Here is a 24703-nt window from a genome sequence, read left to right as displayed (position 1 = left end):
GAGAGAGAGAGAGATTATAGGGGCATGTCTGGGTCACATCTCCATAAAGCCAGTCTCCCATTACACACGCTACAGTCAAGGTCCGGGAGTTGTGGATGTCGGGGGGAGACAGACAGGTGGGGTTTATAGTAGGGTGGGGCTGGTTTGAGTTGGGTTGGGAAGGGGTGGACAAGATTGCATTGTTTACAAATAGTGGAGTCAGAACAGAGATGATGAGAGGAGGCAGGAATACAAAAATGCTCTAATGACAGGCATCATCAGACAAATGATGGATTATCTTAGAAATAGAAAAGCCACTGAGGAAGAGAAGGAAAAGTTTTTAAAAATCTCAATCATCATCTTGTCTGATAGTTGTGTGCAATAAATCAAAATCCTGTTCATCTTTCCTGCCAATAAAATATTCAAAGCTGAAGTATAGGAGAAATCAAATAACCATATTAATGCAATCAATCATGTGCTTACAATAAAATAAAATAGTATGAACATGTAGGAGGGAATTTTTTGCCTTAATGAAGAAGAAAGAGAAGTCGAAAAGCTGAAGAAGGAGTCTTAACACACGCAGAAGACTCCATTGAGAAACTAAAGGCAAATGTCTGCGTGAGGCTCTTTGGACGCTGCTGTGGGAATTTGCCCCATTTGAGATGCAAATTCCTCGAGGAGCTGAAAGAGCCGGAGAAACAGGTGTCCGAGGAAGTGTGCTGCTGCGTGGGTGAGTGAAGGCGGGTGTTAGGGTGCTGAATGATAACACAGGGCGCATTGAAGCCCTGCTAGTTCAGTGCAGTCTGTGCTCCGCTGCTCTTCTTGTCTCAAGTTTCTGTGATATTACATAAAGGCAAAAGAGGCAGGCAAAATAGGAGACGGATCTGCGAACGTCAAGAGTTTCACATTTTATTGATTTAAATGTAACTCAGTATAAAACAGTATGCAGATAAGGAATATCAAATCAAATGGGGAAAAAAAAAGATCAGAAATAAAAGTCCTGTATACGTATCTATGGAGATGGATGGATAAGTTGCACATTTACAAGCCCCGGCTAAATGATTGTTCTCATTAAATTCAGTTATAATGGGTCTCTTACCTTTCTTTTGGAGTGGCTTTGATTGGTTAGTATTTCGATTTCATCAGTTTTAATTTCAATCACATTCAAACATTTTGTTTTAAGATGGCAAGAACATCTTGCACAGCCTGTATCCTTCAGACTGACTGAGTCACTAGTAATACGAATCCCTGAATGGAGCTCTGTAGCACCATCTACATGACAGTGTAGAAAACGCAACGTAGAAAGTCAACCCATAACCTGTCCCACTGTGACATTATGGCGCATGTTCTTGCTACAGATTGGAACAACATTGTTTAAAGATTCAGGGATGTGGCAGGAACACAGTGCTTCTCAATCAACTCCCAGCACATACTTAAAAAAAATCACAAACTAACTCTATCATAAATCACAAAAAAACAAAAAGATATTTTATTACAAAACACTTCACAATGCATGTTGTTGTTGTTGTTGTTGTTGTTGTTGTTGTTGTTGTTGTTGTAGTAGTACAATTACACTTTAACTGCTGATTAAGTACAGTCCAGGAAGAAGATTGTTAAATGGTGATTGTTTATGATTACATTCAAGAATTTCTTCTTTGAAACAAGTCAGATACTATGAGTATCAACACAAACTGTTTGCTCATCACCTAAAGTCAGTGGTGAAGTTCAGGCAGAGTATACCCAGGTATACAGAGTATACCCACTTATTTTTCAGTCTCAATAGGGCATACCCACTTCTTGATTGACAATATTCAGTAGTATGCTGCAGTTTTGTTTCCTAGGATGGTGAAGAGATGACTCTCCCTATTCTGTCTCTAACTGACGAGTACTTTACAACTGTGTAATCTTACCACTGTTAATAACAGAGGCCGTTTATACTCTGCTGGACCGGCCCCTTAAAAAAAAAAAAAACTGTGGGGAAAAAAATGAAGAGTATACCCAATTCTTTAGGCACCACTACACCACTGAAGGTTTATGTCTCCCTCGACTTTGAATACCTTTTATTGCTTAAATTTATTCTCAACTGGATTTCTTACAAGTTCATTCTGGCGCCTACACAAGAGCCTTCAATCAGCTATGGTTATTCCATATGACAAAGAAACCTTTATTTTGAGCTCATTATGGCAGTGGTTTTAAAAAAGGTAACACCATGTAGCACATTCATGTCATCCTGGTTTAGGATGTAAGACTCAAGCTTTCTTTTTCTGTGAAATCAAATATTTGAAAGGCTAAGGGGCCACAAACCTTTAGCACAATTGTGAAAAAACACTTTTGTGTTCGAGTGCTTTAACATTACATTTCGCCATATCTCCTCACAACATAAATAAAAACCTGAAAAGCTCTCTGATACTGAACACAGTCAAATACAGTATCACAACGTGATTGATAAAACTGCTCAGTATATTAAAAAAAAATCTTTGGCTTTGTAGCGCAAATATTCCCTACACACTTTCCTTCATCTGAGATCAACACAACTGGAGAAAGTTCATGCTGCTGGTCACGGCTGCGGCTGCGAGATGATCTGAGGACGCCCTCAAGTGTTCAGCAACAGCAAAGACAAACTCCTGAATGCAGCCTAACTGTCTAAAGATACTCCCTAACAGATACGCTGTCATATCTGTGTGTCTGCATATCAGTGTGAGTGGGTCTAGCAAAGCAAGATAAATACTAATCTCTGCATTGGCAACATAGCAACAAACGCAGGCAAAGTGGAAGACTTTGAAGTGCTCCAGTAAAGATCCCATTAATTCAGACAGGACCGTACTTCATTTACGATAATATAAACAGAGTTCTGCTATAAAAGGTAAATAGCAGAAGTAACTTTTAACAGTGAGTTAGTGAGTTCACATCTCCATAAATTCAGTCATATAAAGCTAACAGCTTCACAATCCCACAGGCTAAAAACCTTGTTGACATCAATGCAAAAGGCACGTTGTCGCCATCTGTTGTTACTCCCTGGTAATTACACATGTATCAGTTTCATTCTATTTTAAAAATATAAAATAATCTTATGGTACATTTTCGTTACGCTTCTTATTGCCAAAAAAAAATTGCCATAAAGGACAACAGCCTGTGCAAATAAAATGACACTTAGTAGTCTAAGAAAAAAAAGGGCATTTTTGCCAACTGTTACAGTGTTTTATTTCAACAACTGTTTCCTGGAGTTTTACCTTTGTAAAAATAGCTTTACTAAAATTTGTCACAGTCTAGACTACAACAGCCGAGTTGTGTGGAATGATTTGTGTGAGTAAACTTTTGGCACTCACCCTGCTACAGGTAAGTGTCATGCTCAGCACTGCTCAGACTCTCTTTGGACCCTTGCACAGTCATGTGATTGAGTAGAGGTGAGGGGTCACTGGGAGGAAGGTAAGGATCAACAGTCTCCTGTGATGAGGAGGCATTTTTCTTCTCTTTCTCCTCTTTAGTCTTTCTGCTCCCTATGGCGCCCTCCGCCTTCCCCCCGTCTGTTTGTAGTGCCAGGGGAGACTCCACTATGATGGTGGGCCTCTGCCTCAGGTCCTGTCTTCTGGGCGGCTCGGCGGCCATGATGGCCTTCGCGCCGTGCATCCTTGGAGGGGACTTGCAGTGTAGGTCGCCGCGGGACTCCTTCCAGCGCCTGAGCTGAGTATGATGCTCCTTCTCAATGTCTTTCTCAGACACCGCTAACTCAATCACCTGAAACATTAATGGGACAAAGAGAGTAATTCACGTGAGCAACGCTGGGTGTTTTTGTTTGCAGCACACTACAGGTTAAGTCTCTCTCTATCGCTGTTGCTCACAGGAGGGCAAAGTTTAAGAGGAAGATAGCTGAGCATGCAGTAAATGCTGAGGCAGAACAATAAAATGCAGAACAACCATGATGGATTTATACTGTACCTCCTGCACCAGGAATTCTTCCTGCATGTACTGTAGCTTTATAGCACGGAGTAGCTCCATTGTTTCATAAAGACCTTGACCGGTTTTGAGTTTCTCTTGGGATCCCAACATGCATTTCAAGAGAACCAGGCCGACCTTGAAGAGGATTTTTACTCCTGATGACAGCAGAGAATCAGACGACATACGGTTACAGCAGCTGTTTTTGTTTACCTTTTTACAAAGAGACATCCATAAGGGTGCAATGAACTGCTTGAGAGCAATATAAACACTGTACTCAAACTCTCAGCTCCCAGGATATTTTAACCTAAGCAGTACCTCCTTTTCACACTGGGGAAGAAAAGTGAAGAAGTAAATTTGATTACTTTAACAAAATTGGAATAAGCTGCAAACATAGGAAGTTACACACTCTGATTTCTTTTGAACATTTTAAAACACTGAACTTGTATACTTGCAATCACAATTGAGAAAATGTAAACTGGAGAGAAACAAAATATCCTCTCACTGTACTTTGTATATGGCTGAAATGACAATAAAGAAAACTTGAACTTGCGATGCCTGTGTCCATAAATGCTTCAAACTGTATATGTCTATTTCTCTACACATCTGAACCTGATCTCAATTAGACTGCCTGTTTTAAATAAAGCATTAAAAAAACCTGGATCGTAACCATGAAAGGTGGGGTTGTCACACAGATAGGGCGCCGTCCTGTCTCCTGACTCCATTTTAACATAATAATAAAGAGGCTTCATGTGTTGGTTATTTCCTGTTGCCTTAACGCTTAGGTGTATCGTATATCAAGTTAAAGAGGCAGATAATGAGCGCATGACATAACCTGAAGGAAAACTAAATACTGCTATTGAATAATGCTATGAATAAGGAAGTGGTTTCACCTGCTGCGTATTTAATCTCCGCTGTTGCAGATGAGCACAAGAGATAAATACACAGCAGGTGAAACCACTTCCTTGTGCACAATATTGATGTACGTGTCCATGACGTGCCGTACCCTCACAAAGGAACATGTCCCACACACGCAGCACTGAGGCCCAGGGTAGTGTCCGAGAGAAGGCACACATGAACCACTCTGTCATGTACAGGATGGGCTCCAGCTTGTGCTTCTTCAGGTGACGGTGGGCCACAGGAGACACCCGCCGCAGCAGAGCGTACAGGATCTCCCCGTCCAGCTGGATCGCCTCCTGTGGGAGCAAAATGAACCAGCTGTCAGTGGAGAGAGAGAGAGAGAGAGAGATACAGAGGGAACAGAGGTCTTCTTTCTGCATAATGTGATTGTCCTGATTATCTAGACTATGAAGCCTGGTCAGCACCTCGTGTCAGGAGCTGGTGTGAAATGCAGTCTTAAGAAACACAACATGGAATATAGGTCCCCTTTGTGTGTCTGTGTGGACCCTTACCAGCCCTGTGCTGTAGTATCCAGGGAGGTATTTCTCACAGATCTGGACCAGAACCCAGAAAGCATCCTGAGAAAAAAAAAAAATTAAACAAGGTTGGCTCATTAAAAGTGATATGTGGTATTTCAATTTAAACTTTTACAGAGAAATAGTGATTTTGTAAATAACATGTAACAATGACACACAGAGCATGTAAGGCATTTTATTTGACATGTCATTGTCCTAACTCTATCATAAAACAGTGAGTATGCAATTGAAAAATATGTCTGAATAAGAGTGAACCTGTTTAGAAAGGGGGAATTGTTAAAGTCCTATTTTGACAGAGTGAGGCGCGTGACGCAAAGTTATTTGGGCCGTATCCGACTACATTTAGCCAGTTACGCGCTGCACAATCTAAGCGAGGCACAGGGTGCGAGGAGATTAAATTAAGTTGCTTGTTTATACATAGGTGTGCTTTGGGTGTAACATGACTCAAACCAGCGAGTGTCAGCTCTCATTACCCTAACCCTTTAACAGCTAGGTACGTAACGTGCCCTCTTAGTAGCAGGAACATGCTGCACCACACTTTTGATTTCAGACCAGGTTTGTGCTCTTAGTGCAGTCGTTTGGATAGGAATGAGCCACCTTGTGACTAACCACACCTAATTTAAGACCAACACAACCCTGGGCCCTTAGAGGGGTGCAAGTTTATATGCTATTTAAATAACGTGAGAGCTGATCCTTAAAAATTACCCCTGGGACTGCATCAGGTGGTAAAATAGAAAAGACACCTGCACCGCATGCCAAGACACTTTGCACTGGACGTGTGATGGGGCACTAAACCGCAATTTTCACTTAGTCCACGTATGCTGCGTTCCGTCAGCGCCACTGGGTCTGTTTCTGGAGCGTGAATCCAGAGGAGTGAAGCCATAAGCAGTTGTAAACACAGGAGCAAAGACAAAAAAAAATATGCAAACAACATGTTGCTTTGCTGTTCATTCTGTGCCCGTTTTGACATAATGTTCAAAGACTGATGGAATATACGATCGTGAGTCTCTATCTTTATAAATTGACCGGATGCTCTGTGCATTGCTCGGGTTGATCTAGTCTGTTCAGCTTGACGCGTGCTTGCAGCCGACTCCGTCAAAAATAGACTCTGTGCCTATATAGAACAGAGCACAGCGGAGTGGCGCTGCTGGCACTCTGCATAGACAGACCGCGGTGTGTGCTGTAGAAACACAATCAGTGACCAGAGTGGGAGCGAACAGTGCCACAGTGCACAGACTACGTGGGAAAACGCTGGTTAGTGTGTAATCACCTCTGCTGGCATGTGCATCAGAAGTACAGCAGCGATTGGAGCCTGAGCCTGACAGTAACCCTCCTCAGGACGATGCAGAGTATACGCCTTCAGCACGCGGAACAGGTCCTGCTGCCTGAATATTTGAACATTTACATTTTGTTCAACAATTAACCTTATGCAGTCATAATAACATACCAATGGGCATAATTGTAGAAGGCTTACCCATGACCTCCTCTTGCCGCAAACATTTCATGGAAGGGAAACTGTCGATGGAGGTCCCTCTCTATAATATCTATCCATTTAGGATCCCCAGGCTGATCGTCCAGTTCCTAAAACACCAAAGAAATGCATTAGGAATGATTAACTCTTTAGGAATGTCAGTCACTTTTCCAAAATGTATTATTTACTTCTCATGTTTTTTTATTTCCAAAAAACTCAGCAGTTTTTCAAATAACTCTGACTTGGCTGACAGGCATACTTTAAAAAAACAAAAAACAAAAGGACTTCACTATAGAAGGAATCACAAATATGCAACTGACCTGGAATTTGCCCTGGTTTTGCTCCCTTCTAACTTTCCCCCCTGTGAGGTAGAGCCAGGCCCGTCCACGCAGAGAGGGAGGGATTCCCTTCTGACAGCGCTCTTTCACCTGTTATTCAACACATGCAAAGTTATTGAAGAGCCTTCCGAAGGCGGGAGTAATGAACAACAGGAGAGAGGAGCACTGACATCTCTTCTGCTTGTCAACGTTTCTACATTATCTTAAGAATCTGACATCATAATAGACTGGATACAGGTTTTTCCGGCATAGTTTGGTTTAGAGTGCAAGTGCCTTTTTTTTCAAAGCTGACGTAACTGTGTTCATGCTCCAAAAACAGCCCAGTGCACATTAGATAAATTCCTGCAAAGTCCAGATGTCCTTGGCAAAGAGAGAAAGAGTTGAGGCCAGATCTAATATGCAGTTTATCAAGCAGACCTTCTTGTGTTTTTTGGCCATCCACTTGTCCCAGCTGTTGAGCATCTCCAGCCATTTTGACTCTCGCTGCCTTAGCACCTCATGAGGTATTCCTTCTGCACTGAGGAGATAAAAGACACATAAATGCAAAGAAATTACTTTCCATAAAGCAACATCAACTGTACTGTAAAGTGTCACTTCCTTGATAGAGGAACCCTGACATGGGGGGGAGGGGGGGTGGTGGTGGTGGTGGTGGTGGTTGGATGAGGGGGCTCATCTCTTCCTTGTCCGCACAGGAAACATAACCTCAGACAAAACAGTGAAGCACTTGCCAACGGCAGCAAAGTACAGGGAAAACAGGAAGCTGTGGGAGAACTTTCCCCCGTGTTCTGTTCCCTGCTTAATCCTACACAAAACTTAAACCGTGATCTCACTTCACAACAATACTGTCATGTCATCGTTCACACACTTTCACTCAACACTAAAAGAGCTGATGAAATGTTTCTGCAAACAGTAGCTTAAGGAAGTTAACAAGTTGTCAACCACAGTAACATAGCTGAAGAAATGAGACTGAAGACCAAACACTGAGGTTAATTCAGTTCTGTCCCAAAAATAAAACAATCAATAGGAATCTTACAGCAGATTACTGACCCCAGCAGCATGGTTTGTTCAGTTATTCAATTTGCTCTAAATCTGGAAAGCAACAATACAAGAAAACTAAAAAGGTGAGCACAAACTGTACTTTTATGCAGGATTAAATGACGGAAAATCTAATCGAAAGGCAACCAGAGCAGAGGCTCAATAACTACACTTTAAAATAGTAATAACAACGTAATGTAATGTGTTCTTGTGAAGAATCAGTGCACTATGTTAGTGGTTCCTAACCTAGGAGATGCTCCTTTTACAAGAGTGGATTGACAGGTTCTATTAGAAGAAAGTATTTTCTGTCCCCCCCCCCCACTTCATTTTCTATAGTTGACAGCTTTGCCTTAATGCTGCAAAAAATAATGTCAGTTAAGAAGGTAAAATCCGTCTTGAAACGCTCACAGCTTGTTAAAATAACCTATGGCAAGGTATGGGGAAATGCCTTTGCTTTTAAGGGTCATAGGTTAAGAATTTCTGCGCCAGGTGATAAGAAACGAAGCTATTAACTGATGCTACAAGCCAACTATCAACAATGTGGCTCTATAAATTGCTTGCCTTCTTCCACATAATACAGTCAATTCACATGACAGCACATTGCACTGTAGGTCCTCAGCTTCTCTCTGTAATTATTGAATATGATGACTCCAGATATCGCTGAGGGGTTATTGACATTATCAGTAGGCCTATCAGTAAGGTCACAAATCCCATGCTGCAAGAGCAAACAAACATACAATTTAAACCACATTCAGTCAGTGTAAGTAGCAACAGATTTAGACTTAGCAGCATGAAGCTCCACTTACGTGTCTCCGGAGGATTGCTGGGCTCCTCCCGCGAAGCCGTACTTGTCCACCTGAGTCTCCTCCACGACGCCGTTACCGTGTACCTCTGGGTCGGACCCATTGAAGCCGCCCGTCCCGCTACCTGTCAGCTTTTCCGTGCTGCCCCGCATGTCGAGTCCATTGCCCTGCTCGGTTTTTGCCATTTAGTCAACATTTAACATTGAACGAGAGTCTACAATCTGCTCACATAACGAAGACTTACGACCACCGCAAGCTTATTCTCCATGAAGACGTCCGCGGTGGGTCGGATGATTGGCTTCCTATCTGCTAGCTCGTTGGTACCACAACAGACACATATCCTGCGATAGCTTTTAATGGAAGAAAAACAAAAACGGTTCGCCTTGTTCACATAATTAACGCGAACACATTTAACTTGTCAAGCTACAAACGCAGCTACGTCGAAGAATTAGCTCTGCAGCATACAGCCGTCAGCTGACACACAGCTATTAAACCCAGATTCTCTGCTGTCAGCAACAATGTAGGTTATGTTAGCTGCTTCTGGCTACAAGGAAGCAAGTAAACAAAACATCCACAGCATCCTTTGACTCACTGGTGCCACCTACTGCTGAAAACCACTAATTCAGGCATAATGCTTACACTTATTAAATCAGTTTCATAGCCTAGGGCCCATTTAGGTTTTAAAAAATCCAGATCTTATAATGGCATTGCTGTTGGACTTTAAAATATTAAGTTACAACTACATAATAATATGAAAAGAACAGGAGAGGGGGGGAATAGTGTTCAGTATATTAACCTGTGCCCATTACTGGCTTGAGAAGTACACTTTACTTAACTTGGTTTTACCTTTAGTTAGAATAGAATAGAATTTCTTTATTGATCCCAAACTGGGAAATTGTGGCGTTACAGCAGCAGGTTATCCAAACACACAATATGAGTAAAAAAAACCCCACAATGTTAGCAAATCTAAACACAATATAATATTAAATACAAAGTAAATAAGTACTAAAAAAATATCAAAAATAAGAATGTCAGTGCAAGGTATGTCACAAAATAAAAATCTTAACACATCCAGGTTGCTTTTTTGCATAATCCTTATAATTTACTTGTGGCTCCACAGTAGTAATTGTACAGTTATATACAGTTAAAGAGGGTTAGTTAATGTAATAGAGTAATTGCAGTAAATGGAATTGGCTTATTAGGTTGGCCTTTAATGCATATAAAATGGTATATAGCCTACTATTTTTAAGCATATTCTCAATTTGCCATTCGAATCAGACTGCAGATTTTTAAACATTCAGAGCTCTCATTGACAGTTATAGAAATATATGTACCAGCTGGGATAACTTGTAAACATAAACAGTGAAATATTTGCAATTGTAGGGAGTCAGGGCAAAGTGGGTATAAAAATATATTTTTTTCATTTGGTCATTTTTACCATAAGTATAAAAAATTGGTAATCGGATATTGAGGAAGCAGATAAGAAGTCAATTTTTTTTAAACCATGCGAGACTGCCCTCATTACATTATTCTAACGCCGTCAATACATTTGCAAGACTGTCTTCTGCGACAGTACATCTGTTTCTGGAGATCAAACAAACACACAAAAAAACATGGAACGGAAGCATGGAAATACAGAATATTTAGTATAAATACTAGATTCTTTATTTAAATATTGTACATATTTTTAAACATATTTACAGAAATTAGACCTGCATTGGTACACATTAGACACGTGTATCTCCCATACACACAAACATTGCTTGCTGAAAAGATGACAATCATAACATACGGACTGCAGAAGCACCTTTGAGAACAGCTTTACAGATACGTACGGGCAGACTTCATTTACATCAAATGCTGAACAACATGACCGAGATGAAACAAGCTTGCAATGACAGGAAAGGCCTCTTGATTACAGGTCTAGCTATTTGTTAAGGCTGAAACTGTGCTCACCCTCATACTGTAAGTTCACAGCACCATTACCTCCTTCACCACCGCTTCTTTTTGCATGTGGGATCCATCTTTCTGTCAAACATAGGGCTATCACTGAAGAAAATACAAGAACCATTCTACAACATTTATAAACCATTCTAACAGCAGGAGCAACTGAACTTTCTTAAACAGTGCCTCTATTTGTAGAAACCATGCAAAAGAACAGTGCAAGACGGACAGATATCATTGCCACCATTAAGTATATGAGTGGGGGAAAAAAACATGTTTTAACAGCAGGGCTCACGGAGCAATCATGTGTCTAAATATGGCTTTCCTTCTTTGGTTTCATAAACCTGTCTTGTATTTTGTTGCAACCAGTCACATATAACTTAAATATGGTACACTCTTTTTGTTCTGATAAAACAACTGTAAGCATAGAAAATATATTTGTATGTCCCTCTGAACATTTCCACCCACACTTCTGGTCATCACACAAAACTCAGAGCACATGGAGTTTACAGTATTGCTGTCTGATGTTTTTAACAACAAAGCATAATTACATACACATAGAAAATGTGTCTTTGGTGCACCTACTTTTTCACCTTGAAGACATTGTCCAAACCACTTGGGTGAGCTGTTAGACAAAAGGATGGACTATCACAGGCAGAACAGTATTATCATTGTCTTTGATTAATGTAATGTGATGCGGCACACATATTACAATCACGGTGATTGCGTTTATATAAATCATGTCAAGTTGAGTACAGACATCTTCACTGGGAGCAGCAAACAAATGTAAAGGGCAATAAGGAACGGAGGAACAAACGGAGTACACACCCACACAGACACCTGACTCTAAAGATAGCAGGATCTTTTGTCATCCATCACACAGACAATTCAAACTCTAACTTTAAAACTAAATAATGTTAAAAAAATACATCTTTTCCTTTAAAATTCACGCCTGACCTATCATTGCATTAGTAAGCATTCCCAGATGCTAGATTTAGCTTTGTGAGACATCAGATGTTTACATTAAATACACCACCCACTCCAACCACAATATATCACATGTATGCCAAACACATGCACGCACACACTTTTCACAGCTTTCCTCCCACATAGACACGGCAACAAGCAATCTCGACACATTATCTTCTTGTTCATTTCAGCAAGTGGAAGTGTGGGGTAGATAAAGCTCACTCCAAGATCAACATCTATACAAGAAAAATATAGTTATGAATGCATGTGTACATCTTCCACAATTGTAACCAAATAATTGCTTTAACACCCAAAGCAAAGACAACAGAAAGGCCTGAACGTAGCCCTAAAAACACAAGAATATTTACAACTTATCAGGGTGTGCGCACCAACAGACCCCCAAGCAAAGTGACGAAAACGGATCAACCTTCACGTGTAACTCAAACAAGTGTTAGTTTCCTTTACATATTCATTTAATCTGAGCTTTTACTCGTTAGCTCTACCATCGCTCACATTCCCAAACCAAACTCTGAACATTATTTTTTTTTAAGACCCTCTCCACACCCAGTATCAGCTTCCTCAGTCCATCTATATGCTTTGTTCAAATACATTTACAACAAGGAACAGATTGGAACAACGGAGACAGAATGCCGGGTTCAAAGTCAACACTATCACTACTCTCTTAAGGATCCACACCATGGCTTACACCTCTTATTATTTCACCTTTTTTTTTTTACACAGAGAGGCTTCCAGGTTTTAAAGCCCTCAGTCAGACAAAACAGTCCCATTACCAAAGAAGTGTTGATGCAGTGCAGTGGGACATGCAAGACTGAAAGGCATCCCTCAGGCCACTGTACTCGGCTCCTCCTGCATCATGATCAACATGAAAATGGTCCTTTATGTCTGCTTCCCCTTAAACGTTGGAGCACCGAAGCAAAACAGAGGAAGGGAACTAAAGATGTACACAGGTGAACATCAGCCCCCCGGCTAGGGAGTGTGCGACGAGTTAAAGGGCCTTCCCTGTCAGCCCACAGGATGCGGTGCATTTTTTAAGGGGGGAGGGCCGCAGGTGGAAGACTCAGGCAGACAAGAGGGAAGGACCAGCCCCAGAGAAGCGCACACACACACACACACACATTTTCAGTCTGTGTATTCCGCCACTATGGACAGCAGCACCGTGATGTCATCTGGCTTCCCCCCTGCAGAAGCAACCCAAAACAATTAGCAACATGTCCTGCAAAGTAGCCCTTGACATTTTGCAATTCTATTTCAAGCTCAATTACAAAGCATGTAAGATTTAGTCAAGACAAATGGAGACAGTTAAAGGTGTGTAATCAGCCAAAGATAGTCTTCAATTTAAACTTTTTTAAGCCTAATTCTTGTGAAATTACAACAATTATACTTATTCTGTAATATTGTTCAACTTAAAATATATGTACATCAAAACAAAACTTTATGAATTGCAGAGTAAATCTCCAAGAGTAACCAGTGCAAGAGAGAAAGAAAAAACATTTTTAAGATGTGTGCGGGGATAATGAATAAGGCCATTTTGGTTCCACTGATTTACATGTCCTCAAAGTAGTTTTAACTTTGAAAGCATCCGAAAGCTCTGTATACATACCTCTTACATTCAGGCCATTGTCACAGGCAAACTGTGCGAAAGGCGACATATAGTTGGGGTCGTAAGCAAGGTCATGAGCTTGCTTTGCAATACTCTGTGCAGTCTGCAGGATGCTGTCATAGTTTGTAGTCTGAAATGAGAATGAGAAAAAAAAATTGAATTTGAGAAGTGACATCTCATATATTTATTATATGGATACAGTTTGTGTGAAAGCTTGAGTAAGCGAGATATAAATGTGACACCTTGAGTTTTTTTAGCTCCTGCAGAATCATGTAGTCCGGCATGTTGTCAAAGAGGCCGTCGGTTGCCGTTAAAATTATGTCACCAAGCTGCACATCAAAAGAGGAGCTGTCCGCTGCTTCAGGACTGGAGGGAAACACAAGGGCAAGTCAGGATCAGTCAAAGGTGAAACAGGATCATGCAGCGCCTGAGCGGCTGTCAACAGTTTCCATCATGGAATTAAGCCAGTCAGTGGTCACTGTGCCAAGTCTTGAGGGTGGACGCGGCGTGGGCGTTTAATCGGACAGCTGCCTAGGAAGCAGCCTGTCCTCCGTGTCCTTGCCAATCGCAGAAGGGACCTGGTGTTTATTGGCAACATACCAAAAACTCAAGTTTATTTCCTGGGATCATTTAATTGTATGTCTGTGCCTTTTCCTGAGGGTTTTATTCTAAGGTTGCAAAAAAAGAGCCATTAATGTTTCTTTAAAGTGAACGTTTGGAGGTTTAACAGCTAAGTATTAAACTCTGTTTCACACCAGACAGGATTAAATTCGAAACAGGCTTCTAGACGGCTCTTAATGGATTATAAAAGGTTTATCTTGTTAATTGGGCTGCCATTGTTAGAATCACATTGTGACACCAATCGGGATTGCCTTGCATGCATGCTTATATATCGTGTCTTGTGCTACTGAAACAAACTGCATGTTTTGTGTGCAGGCAGGACACTGCATTTTTATAAAAGGTAATATTTATAAAGTTTCATTTTTGCTGAGGCCTCCATGATTTTCAAAATAATGCCACAGAGATAGTTGTGTTCATACAGCGCAAGATAAATACTCCTTTAAAACAAGTTTATGAGAAACTATGAACTATAAAACATTTAGCCAAACCTAATGATGATTCTTTTAAACCCCCCAACTATTTCATATGGTATCATGCTCTCATGATAGTATTATTGCTACGGAACATTAAAAATGACAGAAAAGTTGACTACCACCATCCCAATAGATCTGGCAAGCTATGTGGAGGTGTAGCCTGCTTTGACACCAAAACAGTCATTGTTTATTCTGCAAACACTGCCTGAATGTTAACTTCCCATATATGAGGGCAAAATGAAATGAAAATCCCTGTTTGAACCACTTGCTAAGGAAAGTCTACATGTACTAAACAAGTCATGGTTTGGGGCGGCAGCAGCTCACGGTGTAGGGACTTGGGTTGGGAACCGTAGGGTTGTAGATTCAAGTCCTTGGTGAGGACCAAGTCTGGAAATTGGTCGGATGACTGGAGCGATGCAAGGTCACTTCCTGAGCACTGCTGATGTGCCCTTGAGCACGGCACCAAACCCCCAGCTTCTTGGGCGCTCTTTCATGTGTAGCCCCTCCCTCTGACATTTCTCCATTAGTGCATGTCCATAGGATCCTGTTTGTGCATGCATGTGTATTCCAGCCTATGTTTGTATCCCCTCGTGGGATTAATAAAGGACATCTTTATATCTTCTTCTTTCTTATGTTGTAAAATATACCATGGACTTTATTCTTTCTAACACCTGATTTGCGAGTGTGCATGTAGCGCTGAGATACTAACCTGTCGCTGAGCACCACTCCCTCAGCTCCTGGAGGAGCGATGGACAGCTGGAAGGGCGTGTTAAAGTAGTGCTGCTGCTCGTCTGAGCGATGAACCACCTCTCCTCCCCGAACCACCAGGAAGCCGGAGTCACCAAGGTTGCACGTGTGTAGCCGGTGACTCCGTCGGTCCAAGACCACGATACAGGCTGTACTGCTCCCTACAACCAGAGGAACATAAAGTTATTGACATATAAAAAGGTGGGGGGGGGGAAAAGAAAAAGCACAACAAACACAACAGAAGAAAAGAAGCATAGGTTTGATGTGCTTCACTACACTTAGTAGAGAATGCTGCTTAACCAGTGCATCAATGTGTGCACCTCCCAAAGACTGTGGGTGAAATTACTGTGCAGTTTTAAACTGGCCTCGCACCATGAACAGTGAGGAAAAACAACCGGCAGCTTTAGGTGCCAACAGTCTGCGTAACCTTGAGCAACGAAGGTCAAAAGCAGACGTCGTCAAAGCTTCCAAAAATAAAAGTAGGCCATTTGACAAACATCGTGACGAGAGGGAGGAGGTGAACTTTTAGGGCTGGCTGCATGTCAGGGATACCCAGAAGATATGCAACCATGGTCACATGTGTGGCATGTGCACACTTTTAAAAACCTGTCTGACCCGCCTGCAGTGTCGGGCCATACACAGATTCTTGACCTTTTCCAATTCTGGTATAAGGTTAGTATGGTCACCCTGCATGTTTACCCCCACACGGCTCAACATCCAAGTGTCATAATGAAATGCAGCCTGATTCAGTGGTTAGTTACCTCACAGGCATTACATCACTAAGGAGGATGCAGGTCAAAGCCTAAATTAATGGTAACAAACAGCCCACACACTAAATAATACAAGGGGTGAAGCTAGCTCTCCGGATATAATAAACGAGATAATTAGGACTATCATTGTGTATCCTATTAGCTCTTTCCGACTGTGTTTCCGAAAAAGTGCCGTAACGAACCTCAGCCGTCATTACGTCTTCGTACATTCATATTGGTTCCACAACGGTGCACAAACACATAGCTTTGCGCTCCCCCACTGATCCTGTCTCGCCCCTGTAACTACCTCCAAAAATGGAACCCCAGTACACCTCTGAGACATTCAAACTGAAGGCGAAACATCACAGGGGTGTATATATCGTGGCTTGAAATGACAGTCCGAAGTAAATGAAGATACTGTATATTATATCAATATGTTTTGCATCTAGCCAAGCAAAGCCATTATTCACAGTCTGACTCATCCTGCAGCTATGTTATTTATTACTCAGAGTATGTCTGTTCACATGGGACCATGACTCACTCCAACACTGAATTTGTGAGCACCTTAATACTTCACCAGCGTGTGGTCTTTTCTCTGTGTGTACTCACCTAGTAGGGGGACTTTGTTCTGTAGAAGCTCGTAGTAGCCCGAGGTCAGGATACCCACTGGATTACTCGGAGTGAAGCGTCCCTCCTTCACAAGTCGCTCACAGGTCCTCATTAAGGTGGCAGAGAACTGAGAAGGGTCCACGCCATAATCGCGCCAACCACCAACGCCGTCTGCAACCCCTGATGGACGAAGGGGACATTTTTTTGTTTCACAAAGGGCTCACCAATACAAAAACAATCTGGTCCAGTCCGTCATACATGGTGATAACAAATAAGAGCTGAAACAATACATTGATCAATGAATCAGGTGACGGTCAGGGAGTCAATGAGCATCTATTCTGACCATTTATACACTTTAACCATTTTTCAAGGTAGAATATAAAACACTTTCTGGGTCCAGCTTTGCATATACGGTCTTTCTGATATTAAAGTACATATCTATTTGAGATTATCTAAAACAAGTAACATCTGATTAATCAACAAAATAACTGGAAATTATATTGATACATCTTTTTTGGTTACATGCCTATATTTTTCAGTTTCTAAATATATCAGGACCAAGGTACCGCAATGGTTTTTCTTTTGGCCGTGACCATCTTGCAACAGTAAGTTGTATTCATATACAGTATATTAATCAAACAACAGACTATATGGAGAGGAACATGTGTTCAAAAAAGGATGACAACAACATAACACATCAAAAAGGACCAGGGTTTTAATTCAGACTTGCTGTATTTTTGGCTCACTGTAATGTGTTGAGTTATAGAGCTTTCAGATTTGTGGCAAAAACAAATGCCTTTTTAAACCTGTGAGATGTCTAACCAACTTCCTAAAATAAAGATTTTTTAAAAAGATAATGCTGCTAGAACATTTATCTTCAAAGCAAACTAGTTAGTATCTGATAGTGATACAACTTCTTTTTTTTTTTTTAAACACCATTGCGGAACACAAAACTATTTCCCTAAAATAGATGTCACATAATTTAACCTACAGAGCACAGTCTGACTATATGGTAAACAAAACCGACAAAAAGTTGTGGGCTACAGAATAATAAATCACCCTTCTTTAGTCACTAATCTCCCTCATGTGTGCTTAAGTAACATGCTATTAACTTTTTTTAAAGTAAGAATTATGAAACTCACAGAGTAAACTTGTTTTTCCATAAAAAACAATGTAACATGTCGAGGGCACCATATGGTTTAAAAAATATATATAGTGCATTCCTATAGTATTTGCTCAGTGATTTTATGTACATCACCCTGTTTTTGAGTAAAATAATGTTTTTCTGTAGTTATGTTCACTATGCACTTTTCCAATGTCCAATTTTATTACACAAAAATCGGTTTAGGAATGTTAGATATATGTTAATACGCTTTAACTTTGGTTTCAATTTTCTGTTTATATTTCGTGTCGAAGCTACCCCATCCCCCCCCAACACACACACAAAAAGAAAATACCATATAAATTCCCAGAAATTTGCCAAATCATTCGAGTTCACAGAGTTTTACTTCACCCGTACTCTCTTTGTCATGTGTTACAACCTGGAGATACTTTGTTTCACTGAGCTGCTTATTTGCATTTCATATTAATAGCATCATCATGAAAGACTTCAAATTACTAACAAAAAACAAAAAAAACTATGAAACACAACGCCATGGTGTCGACCAAGTCATGAGGCAATTCGGGGCAATCTTTGTTGCGTCCTGTCGGCTGAGAAATGAAGAGGACAAAGCAATTACACCTCGCTTAGCTGGCAGGCTAAGACGCGAATAGCAACATGGCTGCCTCCATGCTCAACCATTCTGACCTTTGCAAGACATTGTAGTAATAACTCTGAGAAGCTGCAGAAGGGGCTTTTTTTTTTTTTTTAAATGTATTCCCACATATATTCAAGCGTATCTATATCATGTAGTCTGACATCTTTCATTAGAGTCATGCCTTCCCCAGTTGAAGCTCTTCTAGGTGAAAGGTCATTCAGTGGTTCACCTCAAACGTACCCGCTGCAGGCAGGTAATCACAAAATAATCACAAAAAGACATGAGTGCAGCTGAACTTAAAACACTGTACGTCCCTAACTATTTCCCCTACTTGGGATGTGAACTGGTGATAACGTGATAGCTGCAGGATGAGGAAAGTTGTGACTCTTTCTTAAGTGGGGGTGGGTTGGGGGGCTGTTGTGTTGTCATCCAAAAGGGGGACCCTGAAGGTCATCTGAGTGGAGGGGTGACCCCATGAATGAATGCATGTCAGCTACAGTGTTTTATTTTTTTTATTTTTGCTTGTGAGCTTACCCAAAACATCTGCAGCCCTGTTCCGTGCAATGAAGCAGGCATCGTCGCCGTAGCACATCCCTTTCTTCAGGATCCCCTTTCGGAAGTCTTTACCGAAACCACAACTGGCGCTGATCAGGCTGTAGTCCCGACCGTCCGTCTGAGAGAGTCCGCCCAGGACAGCCCTGGCAACCAGTCTGCCATAAGACAGTACGGATAACATCCCCTTGCAAGGATACCCCTGTCTTGTGTAGAGACGCTCTCTCTCTCTCTCCCTCTCTCCCCCTCTCTCTCTCTCTCTCTACCCGGTCCCGGCCGCCTGCCTGTTAGGCTGCTTCTTCAGATCAAGCACCGGTTCTTTCTTTATCCGTCCATTCGGTCCGCACTGTCCCCGCTTCCGTGAAATAACAATTTGGCCTCCAACACTTTAGTTCTCGTGAAAAAGAAAAAAAAAAAAGCCACCGTCCGCCCTGCCTGGTTAAAGTGCAGTTTATGACTCAGGTGAGAATCTCATAAACGATGTTCCTCCGCTCGGCTCCCTCCTTCCAGACATGTTTCCACTATTGTACCGGACATAAAGCTGCGAGTACATACGGGTTGTTTGACCGTGTAGAATCGTGACGCTGACGATTTATCTACGCCGTCCAATGGCAGAGCAGCCCGCAGCCCGGAGAGGACTTGCAGTTCCCAGACCTGCCGAGAAGCCTCTGATTAGGGTTGAACTGCGCAGGCTTTCCGATGCGCGTTCGTTTTCCATCACGGGACCGCCCGGTTAGTCTGCGAGAGACACAGTCATCACCATTTGGCCTACAATGAGGCTACGTTAATAATACAGTTCCAGATGAATGCGTTATTTAAAAACCACGGTTTGCAAGATTGTTTTAAGACAAAATGTCGAAAATGTAACACAATTTGAGGTCACAGCAAAGTGTCACCGCCCCCTTTCCTACGGGGTACTTGCTGCACATCAAAACGAGCGCACTCCATTTAGACGACTCTGCAACGACAAGTAGCCCAAACACCATAACGGTTCTGGGAAAGAGGGAGATCAGACATCAACACTTTGCAGCCGATTAACCATCAAAACATTCAGATATAGGGCGTCAGTTCAAGGTAAGAAATAGTTTTGTAAGAAGAAATAATTATGTTATTTAAGTGTTGTGGGGGGGTTATCCTCGAACAGAGGACAGAGCGGCACACCATTGTGTTTGTGGTTATGTTAAACGTAGCGATGGTTATTATTAACAAGGAATGGTGCAATGGCTGTAACTCAGTTTTTAAATCAAATAGCTCTTTCATTTTTTTAATTTTTTTTACTCGTTTATGTCGTTTGGCTCTCCTTTTTTATTTTTATTGAATTTTTTGTTACCTTAGGCTACCTCATTTATTTTTAGATAAAGCAAATGGTGCGAGGTGGTAGCCTGCGTCTTTGAAACGCAATTAAAAACGCATTTTAAAGGACTCGATAATGTGCTGCTATACTATAGACCATGGACTATTCATTATTAAAAGGAAAGCCTAAGGTGACCCGATGCTTTTTTTTTTTTTGCACGTCATCCTGGGGTGATACCTGGGGAAACAACATAAAACGCCGTTGTTTATCATGCTTGTGTTTGACAAATGTCTCGAAACATTTTTCTCTTTAGGGACATGATGAGGAGGTTGTGTGAGTTGACACGCGTGTCCATCCTTGTTTTGTTACTGTTGAACACTCAGTCAACATGGGCTAAGAGAGGCAGCAGCAGCAGTAGCAGCAGCAGGAAAACATCATCCACCAGCAACAAGGGTGGGACACAAACTAAACCATCCACTCAGCCAGGAAACTACCCACGACAGCCGCAGAGTCCCAACCGAAACCCCAATCCTTATCCAGGTGGTGGAAGTTATCCAGGAGCGGGCAATACTAACCCAGGAGGAGTTCCCAGACAAAATCCAGGAAGTAATCCAGGAGCTGGTGGTTACCCCAATCAGTATCCTGGAAGAGCCAATCCTGGAGGTTATCCAAACCAGAATCCTGCAGGAGGTTATCCGCACCAGAATCCTGCAGGAGGTTATCCGCACCAGAATCCTGCAGGGGGTTATCCAGCAGGCGGAAACCCAGCAGGGTATCCCCAAAACCCAGCAAGAGGGAATTATCCAAATCAGTATCCAGCTGCTGGAGGCAACCCAGCAGGAGGTGGCTATCCCAACCAGTATCCAGGCAGAGCTGGTACCAACCAAGGAGGATATCCAAACCAGTACCCAGCAGCAGGTGGTTACCCTGTCAGAGGTGGAAATACTGGACAGGGTTGGGGTCAGGGTGGTGTGAATCCAGGGGGTTACCCTGGTCAAGGTGGTGGATACGGTGGTGGTGGTTACGGCGGTGGTTACGGCGGTGGTTACGGCGGTGGTTACGGTGGCGGTTACGGCGGCGGCGGCGGTTACCCCAACTGGAACCCGAATAATAAGATCCTCAGTCCTCGCTTTGGTGGAGGAGGCTATGGGCAGGGAGGCTATGGACAGGGAGGCTACGGGATGGGAGGGGGTTCTCCCTTCTCCCGTTCAGTACAGAGTATGGGATACCAGCCTCAGTCGTCAGGTTTTGCTAAAAAAGCCATGTTAGCGGCAGGTGTTGGTGCTGTAGCTGGAATGGCTGTTGGGTATGGACTTGGGCGTTTCCCTCGACCACATTTCAATTTCCGAAACCCTGAAGAAGAGCAGTATTACAACAGCTACATGTACCGTCGTTATGGCACCCAATCTACAGACCAAAAAGACTTTGGCCGTGACTATGTCTACAAGCCCCCACCAAGGGCCGATTCTTATGACAGCTTCATGGATAAATGCATGAACAGGACTGTCAAAGATCAGAGCAGCACCACTCCTAAAGGTACGACGGGAGGCGATAAGGAGGATGACGACACAGTCAGCATTGAGGAGATTGGATACCCAGCCCTGATTGAGCAAGTGAAGGCCCGGCGCTGTGTCGAACAGTACATGGTCTACTCTGAGCGCTTTTTGGAGGAACGAAAAGCTGAGCCGCAAGTCATGCCGCCTGCTGGCGGGAACAGCCCTCCGAGCTACGGTGTGATGCAGCTCTTAACCTCCCTCTGTGTGCTACTGTCCAGCATGCTTCTTCTCCAGTAAAACAGTTATCCTCCCTGTCACCAGGCCCCATATGGATTTCTACTTCCTCCATTATAGCTGCATGTCTGCATTGTGCTACGGTATATTATCCCCATAGTAAACAATAGCTGTACACTTAAAAGTTCTTATGGTCAGTCAGTCATTTACTTAACTAACAAAACAAGATACAGTAATGTGTATGTGTAAAGGAGTCAAACTTTGATTTTGTTAGATCTTCAGTTTTGTGATGTGCAAGCTTCACTCCTAACTTTTTTTTTTTTTTCATCTCAGATGTTTTGCACTTTTTTACTTCAGGTTATTGTACACTGAATGCATAGCCATTCAGGGCTATTTTAGTTGTTTGTTTGTGACAGTTTACTTTGACGCTACTGTTTAAATAGGAATGTAACTTTATAAGATCTATCTACAATAACATCCAACTAACACCATTTATTTACATACATTTATTTCACTTTCCACATTCCAATATATCAGACTGTTTTGTTCAAGTGGTTATTCCTGTTTTCTGTTTGTATCATATATAAGCATCTTAAAGCCATGGTTCCACTTCTAAATTGGGATACATTTCAACATAAATATAGACAGATGAGGTCGAAGACCAGTCATCATACTGTAGAGTCTCTACTGTAGAGAAAAAACTGAGAGATAATGATACTTACAGAATAATTAAAGGCAAGGCATGAGTCATGATAATTGCATTCTCTCCACAATGTGGCTGTTACATATTACAAGATGATGCCCTGAAGTATTTCTTGTAAACCACTGTTATGACCACACTCTTGGCTGCAAAATACTCAACCTTAGTGGGAACTATTAAACGCTAATTCCCTTTTTTTTTTTGTAAACCACAATAATAACAAACAGTTGTATACTTGCATGAGAAAACAAGTGAATAATGGCCCTAACTCTTCTCAGGTACTTTATACTCACACTTTGTTTATTGTTAGGTACAGTAGGTAGGATTGCATGTAACAGCCCTCAACAGCCAATGGGCATCAGTGAACATGTCTCCTTTGACGTTCAACAGATGCCGTCATTAGCAGAGCTCTGGTGTTGCTTTTTTGCCTGCAGCTATTTGATAACAGTGCATTTGTCGTCTTGAGCGGTGTCTTTATCTGTTCATTACAAGTTTGCTGAAAACTGAAGCTATATTGAAGTTCTGCACAGAAAACTCCTGCATCAATTCCTATTTTAATCCTAGATTCTGGCATCCAATGAGTCATTTATATCTGCACTTTCACCTTACTCATCTCTTACTTATTGTCATTTCTTACACATCAGTTTGATACGATTTACACTGGAACTAAAAGCAAAAATTGGGCAATGAGGAGATTAAAAGTTGCTGGTTTAGAGAAAATGTGGAAGTTTTAGAGGGCGTAGTCTCACTGCTGTAATGTTGTGGAGAATTGCTTCCGATCTCTATGCCAACCCTGGAAATACTTGTTCAGTCTCCTAGAAAAATCTCTAGACTTTCCAGTCTGGTTTTCCAGGTTTGAGCTGGTCAACACATCTCATGTTCTAACTGTCATCATTCGAATCTTTAAACACAGTGAGATGGATATAATAGGTGTAGTTGTTTGGTCTACTACAGATATCTTGGTTTGCCTTTCCTGAACCTGACTCCACCTGGCTGTCATGGCAAATTACTTTTGTTCTTCTGGACCTTTCACTCTGAGTGAGTTGTGTCACTGTGTATAGTGTTGTTGATCTGTACATTAGAGATTCAGTTCCAATCTTTGCTTTCATTTTAAACCTGCCTGATGTAATGTATTTTATTTCTCTCTGGGTTTTGTAAAGCACTTTCTAATTATTTTTGAAGGTATTTTCACCCAAGCTAAAAAAAAACAACGTTCTGATTGAATTAAAACTATTTGGGGAAAGTCCAGCAGGGTACAGTTCAAATATGTGTATTTTTCTGGATGTAGTTTTACGATGCTGGTCTAAAACCATACATGTATTTTATACCCCTCCCAGTTAATTTGTTTTAGTGCTACACAGAGGGGGTTTCTCCTGTTATTTTTTTAATAATGGCAACAATGATAAATTGATTTAAATTAGATTTTGACATCTTTGTACTATTTGGGCTGTAGGATATCTGTGAAGTGCACTTACTCCCCTTCTGGATTAGATATTCCGTGACTGCGTCATTGAGCTCATGCTGAGAAGGATTATCTGTGTGACTCTTCTGGTCCTCACCTGCAAATGAAACACTTTCGGTACTCATCAAATACTATGGCTGATTTTGGTTTGTCATGGATGTTATGTGTTAAATAAAATAACTAACAAATCAGTGATTTCTCTGCCTTATTAATGTACATTTGCAAACCCTGTCACATGTTCTCGTTACAACCCTCCTTTATAATATATATTTAAAACAAATCTATGTATGGGATTCAAAGAGTGTCACAAACGTTGCTCTAAAAGCAGTGAATAAAAGTGTACAGCAAAGTACATCACATCGTTTCCTGCATTACTAGACACTCTAAACCTACTCCACTGCATTTGGCTGAAAGCTTTCGTTTCAAGTTGATTCATATTAGCTTAGCATTGGGGCTGTTGTTCTGAGCTCATTATAAGTG

General features: G+C 41.6%; 3 protein-coding genes across 3 annotated transcripts; 1 reads left to right on the top strand and 2 right to left on the bottom strand.

Moving 5' to 3' along the window:
* Positions 1 to 874: 874 nt before the first annotated feature.
* Positions 875 to 9281, bottom strand: tbc1d10ab (TBC1 domain family, member 10Ab). The gene is made up of 9 exons (XM_061060780.1): positions 8999 to 9281; positions 7575 to 7674; positions 7140 to 7247; positions 6823 to 6929; positions 6619 to 6733; positions 5325 to 5390; positions 4919 to 5108; positions 3916 to 4070; positions 875 to 3714 (listed from the first exon to the last, which is right to left on the bottom strand). Exons 1-9 carry the CDS (start codon positions 9178 to 9180, stop codon positions 3310 to 3312), a joined length of 1428 nt encoding a protein of 475 aa, XP_060916763.1. The 5' UTR covers positions 9181 to 9281; the 3' UTR covers positions 875 to 3309.
* Positions 9282 to 10628: 1347 nt separating this feature from the next.
* LOC132991866 (protein phosphatase PTC7 homolog) lies at positions 10629 to 19641 on the bottom strand. Its single transcript, XM_061060810.1, has 6 exons — positions 19020 to 19641; positions 16729 to 16908; positions 15333 to 15531; positions 13772 to 13895; positions 13530 to 13659; positions 10629 to 13107 (listed from the first exon to the last, which is right to left on the bottom strand). Exons 1-6 carry the CDS (start codon positions 19219 to 19221, stop codon positions 13049 to 13051), a joined length of 894 nt encoding a protein of 297 aa, XP_060916793.1. The 5' UTR covers positions 19222 to 19641; the 3' UTR covers positions 10629 to 13048.
* A 311-nt stretch (positions 19642 to 19952) lies between these two features.
* prnpb (prion protein b) lies at positions 19953 to 24414 on the top strand. Its single transcript, XM_061060852.1, has 2 exons — positions 19953 to 20111; positions 20645 to 24414. Exon 2 carries the CDS (start codon positions 20649 to 20651, stop codon positions 22122 to 22124), a length of 1476 nt encoding a protein of 491 aa, XP_060916835.1. The 5' UTR covers positions 19953 to 20111; positions 20645 to 20648; the 3' UTR covers positions 22125 to 24414.
* Positions 24415 to 24703: the final 289 nt, after the last annotated feature.

Source organism: Labrus mixtus, chromosome 17 (assembly GCF_963584025.1).
Source record: "Labrus mixtus chromosome 17, fLabMix1.1, whole genome shotgun sequence".
NCBI lineage: Eukaryota > Metazoa > Chordata > Actinopteri > Labriformes > Labridae > Labrus > Labrus mixtus.
The sequence above is the reverse complement of the archived record's forward strand: the minus strand, read 5'-3'. Positions and strand labels throughout refer to the sequence as shown.

What these genes read in the sequence shown, in the direction of transcription:
- tbc1d10ab (XM_061060780.1), bottom strand. Translation starts at nt 9,180, where the DNA reads ATGGCAAAAACCGAGCAGGGCAATGGACTCGACATGCGGGGCAGCACG. An exon ending in CAGCAATCCTCCGGAGACAC is followed by an intron (nt 7,675 to 8,998) that starts GTAAGTGGAGCT and finishes TTATCTCCTCAG; the next exon opens with TGCAGAAGGAATACCTCATG. An exon ending in TGGCCAAAAAACACAAGAAG is followed by an intron (nt 7,248 to 7,574) that starts GTCTGCTTGATA and finishes GTTGAATAACAG; the next exon opens with GTGAAAGAGCGCTGTCAGAA.
- LOC132991866 (XM_061060810.1), bottom strand. Translation starts at nt 19,221, where the DNA reads ATGTTATCCGTACTGTCTTATGGCAGACTGGTTGCCAGGGCTGTCCTG. An exon ending in GAACAAAGTCCCCCTACTAG is followed by an intron (nt 15,532 to 16,728) that starts GTGAGTACACAC and finishes CTCTGGTTGTAG; the next exon opens with GGAGCAGTACAGCCTGTATC. An exon ending in GGAGTGGTGCTCAGCGACAG is followed by an intron (nt 13,896 to 15,332) that starts GTTAGTATCTCA and finishes GTTTCCCTCCAG; the next exon opens with TCCTGAAGCAGCGGACAGCT.
- prnpb (XM_061060852.1), top strand. Translation starts at nt 20,649, where the DNA reads ATGATGAGGAGGTTGTGTGAGTTGACACGCGTGTCCATCCTTGTTTTG.